The sequence below is a fragment of the Hippocampus comes genome, unplaced genomic scaffold, assembly GCF_001891065.2.
Source record: "Hippocampus comes isolate QL1 unplaced genomic scaffold, H_comes_QL1_v1.1 scaffold17, whole genome shotgun sequence".
NCBI lineage: Eukaryota > Metazoa > Chordata > Actinopteri > Syngnathiformes > Syngnathidae > Hippocampus > Hippocampus comes.
The window spans coordinates 4,070,901-4,092,251 of NW_017805002.1; the positions used below are offsets into that span (position 1 = coordinate 4,070,901).

Here is a 21,351-nt window from a genome sequence, read left to right on the forward strand (position 1 = left end):
TAAGGTTTTTAGTCTTCGAGAGCTAACTATGGCCATCGAGGACTACGAAGCGTCCCGTGGCTGTTTTTAGCATGATAACAAGTAAAGCATTCGAGGAAACGTTCGTTTATTTGAATGTCCGTCGAGCCACTGGAGCGCTAATGAGAGAGAAGCGCTCCAGTTAGCGTAAGGTTTTTAGCCTTCGAGAGCTAACTATGGCCATCGAGGACTACGAAGCGTCCCGTGGGTGTTTTTAGCATGATAAAAAGTAATACTTTACTTTTTATCATGCTAAATGTCCGTCGAGCCATGAGCAATTTACTCTGAGCAGCTAATCGGATGCTACGGATCTAGCTTCAGTATCTACACACATAGACAGTGAGGTCTATCTGGCCTCTTGGCCAATCGGAGGCCAGGATGATGCTCGGTAAGCCAATAGCAGAGCAGCTATGAGTATGTTGAGCCCAGGAAACTCGCAGCTGTGACCGAAATAAACATCGTTCACTATGTAAACCAGTGTGGTGGTTGCTGTTGCCTTTTTTCGAACGAAGCAGTAGAGGTCGCTGTTGGATAAGACTTCGTTGTAGTGAATGTCTTCGCGAGGCTGGAGCAGACAAAATGATTTCGTATAACGCAACAGGGGGTTTTTCGTCGTATGGGGGGCAGGAGAATGGGAATTGTGTTAATGCATGAAGATTTTTTCACATAAGGGGGTATTTTCGCCCATGCAGGTTTCGTTCTAGAGGAGTTTCACTGTATATGGTGAATTTATTTTTTGTTGCAAGCTATTGTCGTCGAAATCAGTAACTATTTCATTCTGTGTAGTGGCTTGCATAGGAATGGATCTGGCTGCTCAGTTCAATTAATGCAACACCTATTGCATTACTTGAAAAAATTAATACTGTAGTGGCATTTTTTCTCAAGAGAACTGATTTACAATACATTGTAAACTGAGTACACAAAGTATCATAAATACACAGAAATATCCATATACAGTAGTTTGACAAACATGAGCTCCAAAGGAGCTCGTCCAGAAAAGGAAGCAGAGCCACTTCGGAACGTGTCAGAGACCACACATGAAGGAACACAGCGGACTCTCAGTGAAAATCAAACAACTAACCAACTTTAGGAAATTGATCTTTGCTGCTATAAAAAGTAAACGGATGTTGAACGATAAAGTGAGCATTAATCAAAGAGAAGGACAAGCAAGCGACAGTGATTTTGACACGCGACGGTAAAACACAGAGCTTGGGTTTCATCCTCCTCTCTTATCTTAACCGTAGCTGAAGACTGCAAAGGAGACAAGTGCCCCGAGGAAGAGGAGGAGCAGGATAAAAGACGAGGTGCTTCTTATCGCACCTGTCAGGACAGTACGACAGTGGGACCAAAGCAGGGAAAGAAAGAGAAAGGCATGGGCAGAAATGGCAAGTATTCTCCAGTGCAAACAAAACAGGAATCAAACGGGAAAGAGGCACCTTCTTCTTGGTTATCTTTGACAAGACAATTAATACGTGAATATAATATTTTTTTAAATTAGTTCTGTACCTCCTGTGTATTGCAAGGAATGCAAATCGTACCACATTTGTCACATATTTCTGATACAGTCATTCAAGAGAACCAATTTGTATGTTTGGCTCTTGGAAAAGGAAATGTTGCCCCCGCCTGGAAATAACGCAGAGGTGCACTTTCCCAAGCCACCGCCCTTCAAACCATCCAACCATCCATCCATCCATTTTCCAATCCACTTGATCCTCACAAGGATCTCGGGTTGCTGGAGCCTATCCCAATTTTCTTCGGGCAGTAGGTGGGAGACACCCTGAACTGGATGCAGGCCAATAGCAGGGCACAGACAAACCACCATCCGCGCTCACACTCACACCGAGGGACAATTTAGAGTGTCCAATCAGCCTGCCATACATTTTTTTTGGAAAGTGAGAGGAAACCGGAGTATCCGGAGAAAACCCATGCAGGCCCGGGAGAACATGCAAACTCCGCAAAGGATGGGGGTACACGGGGGCATGTGTTTACTGATTTCATAGTGTCGTGCTCAAGATGGCCAACACAGCAGACATAGCCACATCGCTACCTGAAATCGCGACTCGATTACTACAAAGAATAATAAGAAGAAATCTCAGAACTACATTGCAATTGCAAACTCTTTGTCATGTTTTTTCTTCACCTGGAACTGAGGCCTTTGGCAAGGTGGAAGGAATTGTAAAGAGTTCCAAACACCTCTTCTGCTCGAGAAAAAAAACAAGTCAGGAAAAGCCAACTACATTTATTTGGGGGTAATCAGAAGCACTTTAAATTGTGGCAGGTGTGTGCTGTCCTTCCGGGTGACACGAGTTCGAATGTGATTGGTTGACTACACACTTGTGCAAAGGAATTTTTTTTCAGTTGTTTATTTTTTTTCCCCTTGAGAAGATATATTTTTTTCCAATTGAGTTGTAGTGGTTAGTGGTCAAATAGTGGGACATGTTTTGAAATGATTTATCTTAGTCTTTTTTTTTTTTTTTAAATCTTGAAAACTTAGCATTTGAACAGGGGTGCGTGTAGACCGAATACTCACTGCATGTGTATACATGGCTGAAGTGAAGAATATGGATTACCGGTAGTTTATTTAAATAAAACAAACAAGGCTGCAAGTGAAAGAGACTAACCCGCTCCTGTCCTGCCGTGTCCCAAATGAGGAACTTGTGCAGCTCGTTTTGGTATTGCACCGTCTTGGTCATAAAAGATGCTCTGGTGATACATGACAAAACACAGAGAAGAAAACATATGTATGACTATGCTTTTTTATGATTACAGTCATACTTTTATCAGGAAAGAAACTGTTGGATGATTCAAAACAGATTCTTCATGACAAGGTGCAGGCCAATCATTGACGAAAGGTAAAATAAGTATCAATCACGATCATAAATATAATTCATGAGAGGTACGTTACACACATGTACTGCGCTATGTACTACGGTGCAACTTACCCAATAGTTGGGTTGATGTTTGGATCAAAGCTGTCCTCCACAAATCTCCAGACGATACTTGACTTGCCAACACCAGTTTCCTACAGAAAAACCAAACACAAAAAGTAGAATGTGACACAAAATAAAATAACAAAAAAATAAATAAATACAAAATTGTATATGTGTGTATGTATGTGTGTGTATATATATATATAGAGAGAGAGAGAGAGAGAGAGAGAGAGAGAGAGAGAGAGAGAGAGAGAGAGAGAGAGAGAGAGAGAGCATTTCTGTTTTCTGTTGTCTCTTATCCAAGGCATTTCAAAACGTTTTATTCTGTTAGGTCACTGTGGTCTGCTGACCTCCTTTACATAATGTCTTTCGCACAAGATTAAAAAAACAGTAATAGAGCCTTGCAGTTGATTACTCCCAAAATGTGGAATGCACTTCCATTTGAGCAAAGAGCTGCCTTTTTCGCTTTTTAAAAAGCAGTTAAAGACACGTTTGTTTTCAGTAGACATTGCAGTCAGACGTGACTGTCATGGTTTGTATTTTACTCAGATTAACTGTCGAATGCTTGTGATTTTATCCATAGGCACCTACATTTTATGCCATCAATATTTGGGTTAAAGTAAAAAATCTGCCTTCTGAAACGTTCCCAATGACCTGTTGACGTGTGTGAGCAAACAAAGATACTCCTGAATACTGCACATAGTAATTGTGATCAACTGAAATACACCACCATCTAAACCACGATGCAGGCACAACATCATGACTTCCACTTTTTATTTCCTACCATAAAAGACACTCTATTCATATCATTCACTACAGTAATAAAGTACCACACCTCCACTTGTGTATTTCCAGTGGGTTGTGTGCCAGATGTCGTGAATACAAGTAATTCCTGTACTCAAAAGACCGAGATTCCTTGTAGACAGAGCATACGCAGAACACAAAACAAAGTTCCTTTCAGTTGAGATATTCCAACATGCATTACACGACCAAATATTCAGGTGAAAAAAGGAAGAACCCAGGGGTCTGCGGATATTTAAAAACCCAAATATGAGCTTCTTAGAGTTTTTGTGGTTACTCACATGACCTTGTGCAACCGGAATATTACTAATATTCTGGTTTTGAAAGGGTTATTGACTGCATGTACGCTGAGTCCATATGAAGCACCTTGTGAGTCCTCTCTGTGCGACGTAGAAATACAATTTATTTACAGTGGTGGACAGCAACAAAAAACTAGAAATACTTTGTTACTGTATTTTAGAATTGTTTTCAGATATATGTGGGATACTTGATTAGCCGACTTAATTACGGATCAGGACTTGATATCAACATATACTAAAAATTAAGTTACTTCGTTACTTTTTTACTTGATTTTATATTTTTAGGATCTTACTTTTTATGTGTAACAAGTACCTGCCCATCTCTACTTGCTTACTGTTAAGAAATGCAAACAGATGCTGAGCTAAGATGAGCTCAACTTGGAAGATTCTTGTAGTAAAGTTTAACGGGAAGGTAAGAATCTACAAATAGCATAAGAGCTAATTCGCTATCTCCTGTGCTTTGCCACTTTTGTAACTTTAAAATACTCACATTTATAACACATCTCTCCAATTAGATCGCAATTGCATCGAGCTACTAAGATTTGCATAACCTGATGAAGTCCATGTAATGATACATGTACAACAACAAATGGAAACAGTGTAGCGTTGATTAAAAAAAATAGCTGCTCACTTACCCCCAGAAGACAAACTTTTAACTCTCTTAACGCCATGGCTGCTTCCTGGTTTACATTGACTTGATCTTCATTGGCACTTTTGTTTTTCCCCCACTTCTCCTCCTTTAGCGAACTTCTCTTCAATATTTTTCAAGGGCGACACCTGTTCACTTTTTCGGGGGTGGGGGTGGTCACAAGTAAAGAAGTAACTGAGAGTTAGTTAAAGGTCCTTGTTCGCCATGGTGATATAATAATTGTGAAAAGCAGGTAAGCTAAAAAGCGAAAGTGGCACATCACACAACAGTCTCCATCTTGGAACCAGGGAGCGCGGTCACGTGACTCCGCCTGCTATTTTTTTTTTTCCCGTGCGTCTTTAGTCGGGCTGAGATCCCCACGAACACAAAAGCCCCCAACCCTCCCCTCCGCGTTCAGCTCCGAGTTATGTCGACTTTGCACCCAAGCTGATTATCACAATCTGTGTTCAAACGACCAACATCGATCGACCGCAGGAAGTACATTCAGGAAGTGCTTTTTCTTTTTTTTTGTATTTTTTTTGAGTGACAGCTGAGCGCCTGGTGACAGCCCACACGGGACGGCAGCCCGCAGAGCCGAGCCGAGCCTCAACATGGCAGGTAATGGACCACTGTGGATATCGATGCCTTGTGTGTATTTGCTTTTTAACGCTACGATTTGGTGACTAAAAATGGCTGAATTCCGATTGCTTGCGGTGTGCTTCCGGGAAGGAAAAAAAAGTGCTGAGTGAAAAGGCTGGATCGAATACTGTTAGCAAACTTAGCAACAATTGTAGCCAATCGGCTAACAAAAGCTGACCGAGGATGTCGAAATGACTCACTTTATGGAGGCATGCATCACCACAACTAATTCGTACATACCGATATCCATGTAAAATAACACTAACTAATAAATTCGCTTGTCTCTAATGCATTTAACAGCCATTTGTTGCCATAGCAGAGGCTAGCGTGTTGACCTAGCTAACGTTAGCTTGAATGCTAAAGTCATTTTCAGCCAATAAGATGACCAAAATACACCAATGTGCCCCGTACCAAGGCAAAATACTTTATGTCCTTATTTATTTTACCGGTATTTTCTGTGAGTTTAACAAACAAAACACACCGAGTGTCAAGACCCCTAATGCGGTGTTTCCCCGCGTATAAATACCGAATCTTGTACGAGTTGTTTTTTTATTCGAAGCACATTCCCTGCGATGACCAGCTGTAAACATGTTTCTTGACACCCTCTGGTCTCTTCCATCAGAAATCGCGCATGTGTCAAATCACGCAATGAATGAACAAATGTTTTTTTAGGTTTTGCTTAGCTTAGTCATTTATTTTAATTCAATTTTAAAGCTGTATTCGGTTGTTCGTATTTTTAATATGGGTGTATTTGTGTGAGTATTGTTAGTGTGACAACTTAATCTCCCTCACGGGTATGCAATGGATCTCTCTCTCTCTCTCTCTCTCTCTCTCTCTCTCTCTCTCTCTCTCTCTCCCTCTATCTTTTCGTTTCATCGAGACCGTATTTAAAATGCACTAAAATTAGGCAGGAAATTTATTCCTAAAAAGTTGACTCAATATTGTTGAAAGCCTATGTAATTTTGTGTGCAGTTTGAACATGTCTAATATGGCAAAAATAAACACTGGTCGTGAAAAAGATCAAGTTAAAATGTATCCCACCCAAGTTAAATACAAATTGTGCCTGAATAAACACTTGAAAAGATTAAATGTGACTGCTATAGTACTTAAAAGTCAAATACAACTGAACTATACAAACATAGTGTATTGCATTAAATAAATTAACTCACAGTAACATACACAGTTTGGCTATTTATTTATGTGATTCTTCACATACTTTTAGAGGGACCCTGCGCACAACTCGAGATCCCATACAACACTTTGAGAATCACTCATCTTTTCAATCAAATCGATCTTTCAAAAGCTCATTCATACTCGTCAAATCCATTGCGATTGTTTTGTGAGTATGTGAGTTCGATAGCTTTCACACCAAATGAATATTTCAGCAGGCTGCGCCGCCATGTGTCATGATCACAGACTGGCTGACAGTGTTATTTTAAACCAGTTAATTAGGCAGAATTGGAGGCCATCTCGTAGTGTGACGAACATTCCAAGTCATGTACCTCACGCACTCGTATACAAGACTTCTGCTGTGGTAACGTCAACAAAACTGTTATATTTATGTAAAGCACTGGATTAAAATAGTTAGTGATGGAGTTTATATTGAGATCCAAAGCAAATTCATTTTAATACGTATTCATTTGGACACTTTTGGATGATAAACAATGGCACGAGTCAGATAGACCCAGGAATCCTATTGCTGTTACAGAGAAACGACTGTAACCGGAGGGTAAAGTTCACCATTTCCCCTCTCATAAATGAATAATATGGTAAAAGTATTATTCGTACTGCTTCATTTCCTCTGAGTAATTTATTTGTCTCTCATTTGGGCTGGATCAATTGAAAAAGTCATTTCATTTTCTCCCCAGTTTGATCCGAAGTGTATCAGCTTCGAAGTGTATCAATTGTCAATGTGAAATTTTCTTTTCTGTATTTTATATTTATGACTGTATTCCATAACTCTATAACGAGAGATAGAGTGAGAGATTTTTTTTTTTTTAATTTACAAAAATCACTTATTCCCGCTTGCCTGTTGCTCTGATTTCCACCTGTTACCTAAGTTTGTGTTTTGAAAAAAGAAAAGAAAACGGGCTCCTCCCAGCTGCCAACACTGTCTTTATGTCTGTAAGGCTTTGTGGATGTGCTTATCGACTGGACGTCTTGCATCTCTTGTGTCATGTAGATGCTGAACTTTTCAATTAAACACCATATGAACAATTCCAAATCCTTCCGGTTCGAATTTGGACATTTGGGAAATGCCATTTTGGTTTAGGAATTGTTTACTGCCTCGTACCCCGACAATTTCATTTGCATTCACAAAGTAATGCTTTTGTACGTTGATTCGCCCTTGCCTTCTCTCACTTTTGTGCGATGATTTCCCTCTTCACATGTTTTATCTTTGCAGGTCTATCTTTATACTTCGAAGATGGCCATGACGATTTGGACGATTGTGAGTACTTGACATCAGAAAAAAAAGTTGTCGTATTAGAAGAACAAAGTTGTTGGATTCATTCTCTTCACATAAAATGACGATTCCTTGACAAACTATGACTTTATTCCCACACTGTTTTGATTTTTGTTCTCTAAAACATCCGGTGGTGGTTATTCTTGAAATACACATTGTACATTGCAAAATTATTTGGGGAAATTCCAAGCTTTTTTTTTTCCCTTATAAAATCCCTATTCTCATAATTTCAATTTTATTCTGTCGTATTTTGACTTAATTGTTCTAATTAAATGATTTTAAGTCTCGTAAATGTTTGTTAGGGCCCTTCATACTGTATTGTACAATTTACTTGAGTTGGGGTTCTCCTGTTAAGACAGCGTGATTCTATTTGCGTTATTTTCCAATTTTGTTCTTATAAAAGTTACGTTTTATCTTCTATATGAAAACTTTTTAAAATATATTAAAAAAAATACATATATGGTATATAAAAATGAATTTTTTAACTTCCATCCATCTGAATCGCTTATCCTTATGAGGGTCCGAGGCGTGCTGGAGCCTATCCCAGCTGTCTTCGGGCAGAGGCGGGGTTTGTTCTCTTTTTTTTGTGACTTCATTCTCAAAGTATTGTTCACATTTCTTAGGGGCCGCTTTAATTTTTTTTTTTACAAATTTGTAGACTGGCTGTCCATCAATCCATTCTTGAGATTGTCTCGCTTTGTTCTTCTGGTATTACTGAACAATTTCATTGTTTTTCAAGGTTTATGACAAGCAGCTCCTCAGACTGTTGTCGGCCATCACCGGCTTTGTGAAACAAAATGAAATCCAGTTGGACTGTAAACTGGACTGTCGTGCTCATTGGCGCTAAAGGAGCGACTCCTGTCTATCTTGCAGTTGGATTTGATGACTACGGTTCAGAGTGTGACAGCATCCGCATCACGGCCTTCCTCGACGCAGGCCAGGACAACCTGACTCCACTTGGGAGGCTAGAGAAGTACGCCTTCAGTGAAAATGTCTTTAACAGGTAAAGAGTTTGGAGACGAGAACAAAAAAAAAAAAACATTTCCATCATCAGATAATCCCAGCATTGTGTAAAACATCTGACGACAGCTCAAAAAATTGTTGCAGCTCTGCTGACATTTTTTGGCTTTGATTCAGTGCTTTGCCTCTCTGTGGTGAACTGCAAATGGGTTTTTTTGTGTTTGTTTGTTTGTTTTTTTGCCAGTTTATTAGTTGTTTATACTGCTCCTCCACTATTTGTGGGGCATTGTGACCAAACCCTGCCAAGATTAGTAAAAATCCATGAAAAATTGGTATCACCCCAAAAGGTTTACAAACAAAAATCTGTCAATGTAAGATTAGTGAATAGCGAAAATGAGACGTAACTCTGTAATTTCTCCCTTGATGGGTGGCACCTCAAAGCACGAATGAAACTGTACGCAAATGAAATGACACATTTTTTAACTATTGCACTCTGCGTGTACAAAATAACACATTAAAGAGGCATTAAAAAGTAGTTAAATGCGCCAATTGTGACCACAGAAAAGCATGCCAGTAAATGCCGCCGCCTCCTCCAATTCCATAACTGCTGATGGCACACGAACTACAAAACCCAGAATGCGATAGCCGGCCTGCAATCATTCCGGACCGCTGTCTTCATGCTGCTCTAACACATGTATCTTTGGAAGCATCAGTGTGAGCAGCTGTTGGCTAAGATGAACATTATAGCACCGCAGGGAGTTGCAATGGACTTCTCAGCATGCCTAGTGGCATTTTTAAAATAGTTGTTCAGATTCATGTGTTGATACTGGACATGTTCTTTTGTCATCTCCTGTTTTGAGCGAGGTGTTTTGTTTCGTGACCACCTGGCGGATTCAATTGCAATTTAGTCGTCTTGCCCATATAAGGAGCCTTATGTGGAGCAAACTATTTGAAGTTATTGTAAATTGATTTTGATTTATTTTGGGGAAGATTATACTATCCTGTCTGGTTTTAAATCGCGTAACGTTCAAGAGGATTCAGTTTTGGTTCCCAAATGTCGTACGTGTTTGGCTCGCTACCTAAAGCGCGCTTTGAGTTTTGACGGCCCTGCTGTAGGAAATGGCATCATCGTCAGTGTGCTGATTGCAAAGTGGTGCCACATCTGGCAGGAAATATGATAAAAAGTCAGAGCCTTCATGCGAACTTGTCAGCTCACTCTTCCGTGTCAAACTGCATCATGGTTGTTATACTTGTTTGTGGATTGTGACATGGCACATGTTGTCTTTGATGGACACTAAGAGAAAAGTTTCCATTTGATCAAAACCTTTTGGATGTGGAATTTAATTGAGATGTTTACCTTGGGTTGACGGTGCGAATGAGAGAGACTTAATGGTTCTCACAAATTGGCAGCAACTATTGCTCCCTCAATAATGGTCCACAATCATTCATTCAAAATAAATGCAACTCAGCTCGTGAATGATTCACAAATAGATTAATTTTCCTCAATGATCGCTCGGTGACGTTTCCTCAAGTGCTCATCCTGAGTTTTGTAACACGGCGTCCAAGTCTTCTCTGCTTGTGACGCCTAAGTGAATTTCTGCATTCCAGGGTGAGTGCTCATCACATACTTGTACAAGCTTCACACAATAAGCAGAGTATTGACAGAAGATTGAGGTTAGTTCCAGTCTGAATGTGGGTTCACAGGTACAACAATAGCCACCATTTGTTATTTACTTATTCACGTCCTGCAGGTTAGAGAAAACAAAGCCCACAGGAACGACTTTTGTTCTTTGCATAAACTTTTAGCTGTTCGCAACCAGCTTCTCAATGCTTGACTATTTGATTTCGCAATAAGTGTGCGCAATGGACTTCACCGTGTGAACACTGCCTTGCTCTCACAAGGTGTCGGCGGGTTAACTAACCCGACGCTCCTTTTGCATTTTAGACAGATCGTGGCCCGCGGGCTGCTCGATGTGCTCCGTGAGTTCAGCGATAACGAAAATGACTTCATCAGTGTCATGGAGACAGTTGCCAGAATGTCAGAAGATGGAGGTAGATACCTTTTCCCTCGTATATACTAGCTGGTTTCAGTATATCACTAGACATGCCGTTTGGAGCTTAAAGTGCAAGCCTCATACGTAGACAGTAATGCATGCGTGTGTCTTGTCAGAGCCGACCGTGCGAGCCGAGCTGATGGAGCAGGTCCCAAACATCGCAATGTTCTTACACGAAAGTCGGCCCATCTTCCCCGCCGCTTTCTCCAGATACTTGGTACCCATCGTAGTCCGATATCTCACCGATCCCAACAACCAGGTAGGATTCCAAACGATTGTTTCCCCTGATGTCTCAAGAAACCGTTCAAACGCTATTGTTGTGTACTTTATCTTCCAGGTGCGAAAGACCAGCCAGGCGGCACTACTGGTGCTGCTGGAGCCGGGCCTCATCTCAAAGGCCGACATGGAGTCCAAAGTTTGTCCGGTTCTGCTGGACCTCACAGAACCCAGCAGCGACGACGATTACAAGATTGAGGCGGTTGCTGTGAGTAATTTGAACACAATCGTGTCCCACAGAGGCTTTTATGTTTCCGAATTCACAGTATATCACTACAAGGTCGACCATAGTCAGATTGAGGATGCTCACGGATCACATTTCTCCAACTTCTCCAAGAGTGATTGGAATCAGGAGTCAGTCTAATCAATGTGGTGGTGATTGGAGCATCTCGTTAAAACTGGCCCACCTTTTTTTTTTTTTAGCCTGCACACATATTGTGCTCAGTAAAAACTTTTTAAATATTATTGCTTACGTGGTAATAGTTGAAGAAAATTGTTTGTCTATTGCTTACAACTTAATTGAAGGTCAGATCGAGGACTGCTGCCAGCAATTATTTTTAGAATAGATTTTTATCCCGATCATCCCACCGATGAATCGAGCAGTTGGATACAGATTGATTTTGCATGATTAAAAAAACAAATTGTGCAGGTAGAATTGTTATCCACGTAGGGTCGCCATCATCACGTTCCACACTAATGTCTGTGACTTTGAGTGTGTGTGGCTTTAAAGGATGGGGCCTGACCTGTTAAGTGACGTGGGAATCAGCAAATGTGTGCATGCAATTGGCTGTTGCGAGCTCAGCTTCGCTGTTACATTAACGGGCTGTTAAACCGTCTGCACTTTTGAGTGGCTTTTCTTGCGACTGTATGTAAGACGAGCTTTTAACTGTTCATTTAGCCTATGCACACACAAAAGCAGGCCTTGTTTTCATATGGCTTCTGGGTTACCTCTGGCATTTTCTGTGGGTCATGTTTTTCGTGGCTGTGCTCTTCCCTCATCCATTCCCCTCAAAAACATTTCTACTGGGAACGCCTCAGCACATCTTGAGCCGTGTTGCACCTTTGCGTCTGTGTTCAGATCATGTGTAAAGTGGTGACCATGCTGAGCAAAGACACGGTGGAGCATCTCTTACTGCCACGATTCTGCGACTTGTGTAGCGACGCCAGACTCTTTCAAGTGCGCAAGGTAATGCATTTTGCTTTTTCTATTTTACTTTGGGATTCTATATATATGCAGTTATGGTGTGTGGCCATTTAGGAAGAATTTTTGCAAGTCAGACTTATTTCAGTTTTGCGCATCAGATGGAGGCGCAAAGTCCTGTGGAATGTTTATTCCCCAATGACAGGTGCCAATTTTGAAAGGATACAAATGCAAATGTTAATGTTTTTTTTTTTTTCAACCTCTTATATTCTAGGTCTGCGCAGCCAATTTTGGAGAGTTCTGTTCAATTGTGGGTCAGGAGGCCACAGAAAAACTACTGGTAAGGACTTTTAAAACAATTTTTCCCGCCCCCCAATGTTACTCTTCCGATTTTGTGCGTTTATCTTGGGCCATTGTAGACAGAGTGGCCTTTTCAAAAGGAGTCATACAATGCAGTTTTTTTTTTAAATCAAATCAATTGCAAGGTCGTTTAATCACATGTCTCTGACATGTTTTGTCAAAATACCCACTGACAAGACCAGCTTTGTTTACTACGACGAACCTTGCTAAAGCAGAGCATAATGTTTTAAAAGAAAATGCCCATATAGAAAATCAAAGCATTTTCACACATGGAGGCAGCAGCTCCCACATGACTGTTTACCAAACCAAATTGTGCTGTATTATATTACGTAAATTAGCCTGTGTAATAGTTGCGCAGAATTGCTCAGCTTCTGCCTATTTTCAGAAACGGGCAGATATTTACCTTGCTGGTTTAGTTTCGCACTTGATTGCTGGCAGAGACCAAATGATTTGTATACAAGCCCCCTTAAAAACAATTCTCTTGACTGCTTTTAACATAGATTCCCAAGTTCTTCGACCTGTGCTCAGACAGCCTGTGGGGCATCAGGAAAGCCTGCGCCGAGTGCTTCATGATGGTCTCAAATTCGACGTCACCTGAGGTGCGACGTGCAAAGTTGTCCCCGCTCTTCATCAGCCTCATCAGCGACCAGTCCCGCTGGGTAAGACGATCACACATCAAACGTATACTACTGTTGCCACCAGTGCTTGAAGTTAGCTTGTCAAGACGATTTTAATGATATAGCGCCAATCCACAGTAAGTTCTTTTTAAGGCACTTTACACATTGAGCAAATCGAAAAACACGCTCCTCTATGTGTATATATAAGAAAACCAACTCCTTCAATGGAGCAACTCTATTTAATTCCCACAATTTCACCCATTTTAGGTCATAAAAATGTGCATTCAAGCAAAATAGCGAACAAAACGTTCTTGCAATATTTTATTTAGGTGCGGCAGGCTGCCTTTCAGTCTCTGGGCCGTTTCATCTCCACCTTCGCCAACCCAACAAGCGCAGGCCTCCACTTCAGAGAGGACGGCGGGCTACTCGATGTTACCAGGTGCACGTCAGACAGGTAAAGAAGGGAACACACATTACAATTTTTAACCACTGAACCTCTCACATGACAAGAAACCACTCACCATGTATGTCCTTACTGCTCTTGTATGGTGTACTTGAGATGAGCAACGTAGTACCACAACTGACCTGTGAGAGGCAGCACTGTACCACAGGGCAGTCAGGCTGTTGGAAAATACAAAAAAGAAAGTAGCTAGGTTTAATATTAACTTACCTGGTTACTATATTTTGGTTCCAAACCCACAAACATTTTTATCACGGTGAATGACTTGTGAGACCCATTAAACAAACAGTCAACACAACCAGTTGCAACTCAATTTGTGTCCAGCAGAGGCACGAGTTTTTGTTTTCTGGTATTTTCCTGATTAGCTCTCAATACGTTTCAGTCGCACTTAGCGAGTACGTGCCTTGGCCGACCTCTGTTGACCACACACGTTAGGATTTGCGATTGTAAATATTGAACAGGTTTAACATATTGCGAATTTAAAGCCTGACTGTTTTGCGAGCAGATAGGGCAAGGAAAAAATATATACTTAACATACCAAATACCAGAGGATAATTGGTCACAATAATCTTTCAGAGACATTCAATAGCTAAGCCTTTGTTGACTGTGAAAGAAAAGGAGGGAAAATGCTCCAATTTGGCCCAATTGTTAGCATACGTGAACCCCACACAAGACAGCGTGGTGCTCTTATGTCAATTTAAAAAAATAGTCAAAACATTTCAAAAATTGGCAAATTATTCAGGAAAACAAATGTGTTGGTAACTGATCCTTGAATGCATCCTACGCTTGAGAACCGGATAAGTCAGATCATTTCCACCCCATTTCCTGCATTAGACAGATTGATGTTGGGAAGCTTTTAGCATCCATGTGTTTGTCATTCTAGTGACTGCTCCTTGAACTCCCTCAATTGCGCCGACATCAGCGGCCGCCGCACGGAACGAACGATCGCTCACACGCCTCCCAACCAAGATGGCCGTGCCACGCCGTCGCCGGAGCACGTGCCGGCGGCCGAGGAGATGAACTACGACGACAATGGCCACAGCTTTGCTCACGGAGAGTCGCTCGACAACTTGTCGCATGCCGGCAACAACGCCAGGAATGCCAAAGACACCACACAGGCAGATGAGAACTTTAACTCCTTCCATTTTTGGAGGCCTCCTCTACCAGACATCAGCGGCGAACTGGAATTGCTTAGCTGTCAAATGGGAGACATGATTGAGAAGAAGAAGAAGAAGAAGGAGGAGTCAAAAGAAGCAGAAGATTTCCAAAGTCTTCCCGATTCCAAGACCAACCCTGGTAAAACTACCAGCGACCAGATCCAGATGGTCTTAGACTGTTTGCAGCCGCACATGGACGACCCGGATGTCCAAGGTGAGTGAGCACACAACATGTGGAACTACGATACATTATCAGTGTCCGGCATTTGAGTGGCGGCCCTGTGGGGCCACTATGAACCGAGTAGTGGTGGCCCTGTTGAAACAGTACTGGCCCTGTATATTCCGGATTTAATGTAATCAGCTTCACTGAGGAATGTGGGAAAACTGCTTTGGGGCAGCTTTGTGTCGCCATGCCGACTGAGCTCTGCCGTTCTCCCCTAGCTCAAGTTCAGGTATTGTCTGCGGCTCTGAAGGCTGCTCAGCTCGACAGCCCGTCCGACGACAGTCCCACGGAAAGCCAGCCGGTCGACTCACCCGCCGACGCTGACGCAGACAGCCCGCTTGTTGAAAGCAAATCGGTGGAGGTTCAGTCCGAGGCCGACGAGATTCTTGCCGAGGAGGAGCAAGCGACTGAAAGCCACCCGGTCACTGAAACGTGTCCGGTCCAAGAGCAAGGAGACGTGGAGACACAGACGGAACCCCCGGAGGATGCGGAAGAGTCTCCACTTGACTCCCCGGTTCTGGTATGAAGTCCTTTAAGATGAACTTCTAAATGTAAAGACTTGGCGTTATCCCTGTTGGTTTTACAACATAGTGTTGTGCTTCAGGTCTCTGAACTAATTGAAAGTGTGGAGGAAGAGGGCAAAGATGATTTGGTGTGTAAAGATAAGCCTAAAGTCCAGGTCGGTGCTTCCGCCTCTTATCATTTCACGGTGATTGGTAATCACTGCTCTAACTGATCCGGAAAACTTGCTGTCTCGTCTTGCTGGCCTGCAGAATGTTATCCCCCAGCAGCTGTTGGATCAGTACCTCTCCATGACGGACCCGGCGCGGGCTCAGACGGTGGACACGGAGATCGCCAAGCACTGTGCCTTCAGCCTGCCGGGCGTGGCCCTCACTCTGGGTCGACAGAACTGGCACTGCCTCAAGGACACCTACGAAACGCTGGCCACTGATGTCCAGGTAGGAGTCAAACCACTTTTAGCCCTCGCAAGAAGACAAGGCAAGGCAGCTTCATTTCTATTGCATATTTCATACACAAGGCAACTCAATGTGCTGCACTAAAGCCAAGAAACCTCTCCAAGCATAACCAAAAACGTGCAGAACATGGCATTCAGAAGCAATGAAGAAAAAAAACAAGTCGCTTTCAAAAATTATAAAAGAGTGTTCATTGACAACATTTAAACACATTGACAGACAAAAAATTACGAACAAATTGGTGAACGTCTCTAACTATTTGCAACCTTGAATGAACCTTGACAAAAAAAAAAAAATCAACATTCAGTACATTTGCAAACATTCGCCACTCAGTCGGATAAGGGCGTCACGATACAGGCAGCAAGCTAAATGGTAAGTGAGCAGGCTCTCTTGGCTGCAAAATCAATGGTAAACGGGCTGTCCGTGTAGGTCGCAAATAAAATGGTAAATAGTCGGCCCTTGATGAGTGCTAGCGTGAAGAGAAACGGGCCGCCTTCGTAGGCAGCAACCGCAAAAGGTAAATGCGGGCGGGGCTCCTATAAGCAGTCAACTAAATAGTAAAATGGATAGTCCGCTCGGGTAGAAACCTAAAATGGTCATCTTGGCAACCTGTTTCGGCAGCAAGTGAAATGCTAAATGGGCAGCGCGCTTCAGTAGCAGACTAAAAAGGAAAATGGGACCCCATCTCGGCAGTAAACTAAATGGCAAATGGGGAGCCAGTTAAATGTGAAATAGGCGGCCAACTATCGGGTATATGTGCCGTGTTAAGACGGCAAAATAAATGCTAAATAGCTACCCCATCCAGGCAGCAAGATAAATTGACTGCCTGATTTAACAGCAAATTCAATGGGAAATGGACAGCCAGTTGGCGAAGCAAACTCATGATCCATTTTGTTCTTCCTCCTTAAAATTCAGTCCTATTTTTTTATGTTCAAAATGAATTAGTTGCTCAAAGAATATGATTCCATTATACAGTAACTGTGGACTTCAGTTTTATCGTTTAACGCAATGTTGGTGGTCTTTTGGAGGATTTTCTTGCCGCAAAGTCCAGATGATTTGGTTCGAGCGCTCTGCCTTTTATACTGGATGATTTCCAAGTAACTTGTGCGTCTGCCTCCCCCCACGCAGTGGAAAGTGCGCCGCACGCTGGCTTTCTCCATCCACGAACTGGCGGTCATCCTGGGCGACCAGCTGACGGCGGCGGATCTGGTTCCCATCTTTAACGGCTTCCTCAAGGACCTGGATGAAGTCCGCATCGGTGTCCTCAAGCACCTCTACGACTTCCTCAAGGTATGACTGGAGCCCTCTGCTCTTCCCGTTGTCAATGCAACAAAGGACTATGGCGACATTTGTTAGCGAGTTGCTTTATAGTCCCACGCTGACGCATTAACTGGTGTTTAAGGTGAATACAAGTTTTGAAATGTTTATCTGTGTGACCTCTTTCTTAGCAAAATATTCCATGTTATAACATGGAGGCCCGCGGCTAATAAAGCGACGTGGCGAATAAAAATATATGTAGCTCTTGCGGCTTTGTTTTCTGGAAATTACGGTACGATTCTGTATCTTTTTTTTTTTTTTTTTTTGCCCCTCACACAACTCAACTAAAGTTCTCGGAAAGCTGACTTTAGAGAAACTACTTTTTCCCCTTGCCTTATTTTATATTATCGCTGGTCAATGTCCACGAGGCAAACAAACAGACAAACCTGTTTTCTGAAGCTTAGCCATGATTGGGCAATACATGAGCCCTGAACAACTGTGATGTCAGCTAGTGGCAAAATGACCGACCCTGAGATTGACAAAAACAGGAGGGTTTTCCTGCTTCACTCATATTGCACAATCACATTATTAATCAAGATGCTCTGTTTCAAAAACACATCACCAGAACAGTTAAATTTTGCCGTTCCAGTATAAACTTCATTTTCTTTTACAAGAAAATGATCTAACACCAGAAAAACTACATCGGCAGCCCAGTTAGTGAGCCAAATTAATTGTCGATAGGCAGCTTGTTCAGGCAGCTTATGGCCACGAAATAAATGATAAGTGGGCAGCTTGTCCAGGCATCAAGCTATTGTCAGTGGTGAAACAAATTAAGACTCATTCACTTGTGTTATCTAATCTAATCTATTAAACTGAAAAAAAAAAAACCTCACCAGATTTGTCTATGCACGCATTGTCATTGTTACTATTTTGTGTTTTCAGCTGTCTTCTATTCAGAATTATTGCGCCGGCTGTTGCCTCGGTCCCCACTTGACAGGCTGTCAAAGTTTTCCCATGTGAAGAGACGTGTTGATGTTGTGGTTACAGTTGCTTAATGCGGACAAGAGGAGAGAATACTTGTACCAGCTCCAGGAGTTCATGGTGACCGACAACAGTCGCAACTGGAGGTTCCGATACGAGCTGGCAGAGTGCGTTTGGCTGACATTTCTAATCCCGTCGTGATGGTTTGTGGAGAATTAACCTCCTTCCTTGCTACGGCTCCCCTTCTAGGCAGCTGATCCTGATCATCGAGTTGTATAGCCACTACGACGTGTACGACTACCTCAGGCAGATCGCACTCACGCTCTGCTCTGACAAGGTCTCGGAAGTCAGGTGGATTTCCTACAAGCTGGTGGGTCACTTATTCGAGCTTAGGCTCGTAACTGTGAAGGTTCTTTGCTCTCGCAGTTTGATTGATGGATAGACCGGGTGAATCCAGACTTCCTTGTATTATAAATAGGACATCATCCTATTCCGCTGTCTTGTGGTCAGGTGGTGGAGATCCTCCAGAAATTGTATTCGAGCGGTGCCGACGATTTGGCCGTGAACTTCATCAGCGTGCTCACTGTCAGGTTCTGCCATTGTCCCAAGTGGGTGGGACGACAAGCCTTCGCCTTCATCTGCCAAGTGAGTGATTTGGCATCAAAAGCGTCTCTGTGTTGAATCCTTCCGCACCTCCTCATGCGTTATATTTGTCACTTGGTTGCATGATTCCAGGCGGTGGTGGAGGAGGACTGCATGCCCATGGATCAGTTCAGCCAGCACCTCCTGCCCAGCCTGCTCAGCCTCTCGTCAGACCCGGTGGCCAACGTGCGCGTGCTGGTGGCCAAGGCCCTGCGACAGAGCGTCATGGAGAAAGGTATGACGCTCAACTGGAACACTGGAAGCTATCGGCACTCTTCTACTTACATTTTGTTCTTGCCGGTTGGATTTTTGTTTGTACATTCATAAAGGTTTCTTAGAATACATTTTGATATACAGTATCTCAAATTGAAGGTGACGTCAGGACTTCAAAATGCGCGTGTATATGTATATAGAACACACATTTACTCAATCCCCATGCACTTCAAAAACAAACAGTCAATGCTGGGAAAAGAAAAATTTGGGCCGCATGACATCACTTCCGGCGCGACTCAGCCGTACGTGGTTTCCAAATTCTAGAAAGACAGTTGGCAGGCAGAGTCCTTCAGAAAGGCTACCTACCCTCATGTAGCCTCCGCGGACTGCATAAAACGTGGCAAATTTGGACAGGCTCAATGTGGATTTGGACACCACGTTCGATCGAATTGTGCCGGAAGTGGCGCCATGCGGCCGAAAATGCGGCCTTCGGAGGACCCAGTTATAAATTTGGACACAGCCACTGTTTACTTATTTTTATTATCAAAGTTGTGGCAGCCTTGACATGCTCTTTTTCACGAGGCCATCCAGTGGTTAACACTAGTATTACACCTTTCAATGGCTCATTCAAACAATCAACCTTTATTTATATCGAATTTTTCACACATAAAAATGCAATTCAAAGTTCTGTACACGCTTTAAAATAGTTCAAACTTACATTAAAAAAAATCTGAATCAGCTCATGTCATGTGAACATTTTTATTTTCAGAAATTAATTGAGGGCCGCTCCAAGTGTGGGCGCATGCAGGTCACCAGTTGCCCATCGTTGCTGTAACATGTCCCAATATCAAATGGAATGAAGGCAGTACTGCAATGTAATACAACACAAACATGTGAATTGTCACTTGTGGTGGTCGTTTGTGAGCTAATGCTGTCGCGGAAAAAATACTCAAGTATGGATTAACTGCTAACTTCCTTCTAATTTAGCACGTTTTAAATTATAGCATGAATGTTAAATACGCAGAAATATTTTTAAAAGCAATGTGCAAATATCATATAGTGCCCAATGATATCTCTAACAAAAATAATAATACCGGAGGTGAGCATTGCAGTAAATTTTGCAGGTTTGTCAATCGTCAGTAGTCGGGCCGTCCATCTGTCATTGCTTCAAGTCCAACCAAAACTCTCAGTCAGTCCGTCACTGTTATTTTAACCACGTTTCCGTCATCGCTAAATTACAGTTGGTCACTTGCTATTTTTGGATCATCATCAAATTTTAGCAATCTACAAGTCCGTCGTTGTCAGTCTGTCACTCCGTCATCAGCGCTAAATCTATCCATGATCTACTGTATACTGGTGAGGTCAGAACGAATGTGAGCTTCCTTTTTCTTTTGTCAAGTTCAAAGTGGAGATTTTGCAGGCTGCAATGTGGACATTTTAAGGCAGACTTTTTGTAGTCTGAAAGGTAAACATGGCTTGAATGTGGTGAGGTGCCCATTCTCGCTCTTCAGAGCTAATGCTAAGATAACTAGCTCTCAATCACCCTCCTGCCCTTGTGTTGTGTTCAGCCTACTTCAAGGAAGCGGGCTGCACCTCGTCGGACGAGCTGGAGGAAACCTTGATGGCGCTCCAGTCAGACAAGGACAGGGACGTGCGCTTCTTCGCCAGCCTGGACCCCAGCAAAAGCCTGACCATGGATACGGCCCCCCTCATCTAGTCCCCGGAACACCCGACCACCCACTCTTTTTACCAGCACACCCAAACCGGACCCCCCTCACCTTGTCCAACCTCACCTTGTGACTGCTAACACAAAAAACACAAGCACACACCCTTCTGTGGTGGGATGCAACACACAAGAGTAGTTTTCAGGAAATGAGCAGGACTCAATTTTTTTTTTTTCCTCCACACTAACAAGCTTGACTCTCCAAAGCTAAGCGTGTGCTTAGCATTGAAGTCTTTTTTTTTTTCTTTTTTGTATTTCTGGGCTCCTTTTTGAGCATCTTAAAGGAAGAGATGGCGTCTGCCTTGACTCTTTGACGCTCGCACTAACTCAGGGGGACTCAAGTTACCCGCCGCCATTTCTGACCCAAACTCCTCATCTTCCACCTCCTCAGTTTACCAAAACAAAATAAAAAAATGTGACATCGACGAAATACCTCCTGGACATGGCTGCCCTCCATCAGGCTAGCCAATAAAAAGCATCCTCACAAGGGCTGGAGCACATTTTAAGCATGCCCCCCCCCCCCACCCTCTTTTT

General features: G+C 42.7%; 2 protein-coding genes across 2 annotated transcripts in view; one reads left to right on the forward strand and one right to left on the reverse strand.

Annotated features, from left to right (window-relative positions):
- rab22a (RAB22A, member RAS oncogene family) overlaps positions 1 to 5,008 on the reverse strand; it is a 14,355-nt gene extending 9,347 nt beyond the window's left edge. The window contains exons 1-3 of the mRNA XM_019856768.1: positions 4,684 to 5,008; positions 2,961 to 3,040; positions 2,640 to 2,721 (exon numbers count right to left, since the gene is read on the reverse strand). Of these exons, the coding sequence (XP_019712327.1) occupies positions 2,640 to 2,721; positions 2,961 to 3,040; positions 4,684 to 4,719 (198 nt within the window). The 5' untranslated portion in view covers positions 4,720 to 5,008. The remainder of the gene's footprint in view (positions 1 to 2,639; positions 2,722 to 2,960; positions 3,041 to 4,683) is intronic.
- Positions 5,009 to 5,207: 199 nt separating this feature from the next.
- ppp4r1l (protein phosphatase 4, regulatory subunit 1-like) lies at positions 5,208 to 21,223 on the forward strand. The gene is made up of 20 exons (XM_019856747.1): positions 5,208 to 5,294; positions 7,720 to 7,764; positions 8,653 to 8,782; positions 10,685 to 10,791; positions 10,910 to 11,052; positions 11,131 to 11,277; positions 12,148 to 12,255; positions 12,485 to 12,550; positions 13,071 to 13,229; positions 13,517 to 13,641; positions 14,531 to 15,018; positions 15,246 to 15,547; positions 15,632 to 15,706; positions 15,801 to 15,986; positions 17,130 to 17,291; positions 18,306 to 18,406; positions 18,489 to 18,609; positions 18,750 to 18,884; positions 18,975 to 19,116; positions 20,663 to 21,223. Exons 1-20 carry the CDS (start codon positions 5,288 to 5,290, stop codon positions 20,809 to 20,811), a joined length of 2,898 nt encoding a protein of 965 aa, XP_019712306.1. The 5' UTR covers positions 5,208 to 5,287; the 3' UTR covers positions 20,812 to 21,223.
- Positions 21,224 to 21,351: the final 128 nt, after the last annotated feature.

Bases quoted from the DNA above. Each gene is read 5' to 3' on its own strand.
- ppp4r1l (XM_019856747.1), top strand. The intron at 12,256-12,484 runs GTAATGCATTTT...CTTATATTCTAG, and splicing joins GACTCTTTCAAGTGCGCAAG to GTCTGCGCAGCCAATTTTGG. The intron at 17,292-18,305 runs GTATGACTGGAG...TTGTGGTTACAG, and splicing joins ACCTCTACGACTTCCTCAAG to TTGCTTAATGCGGACAAGAG.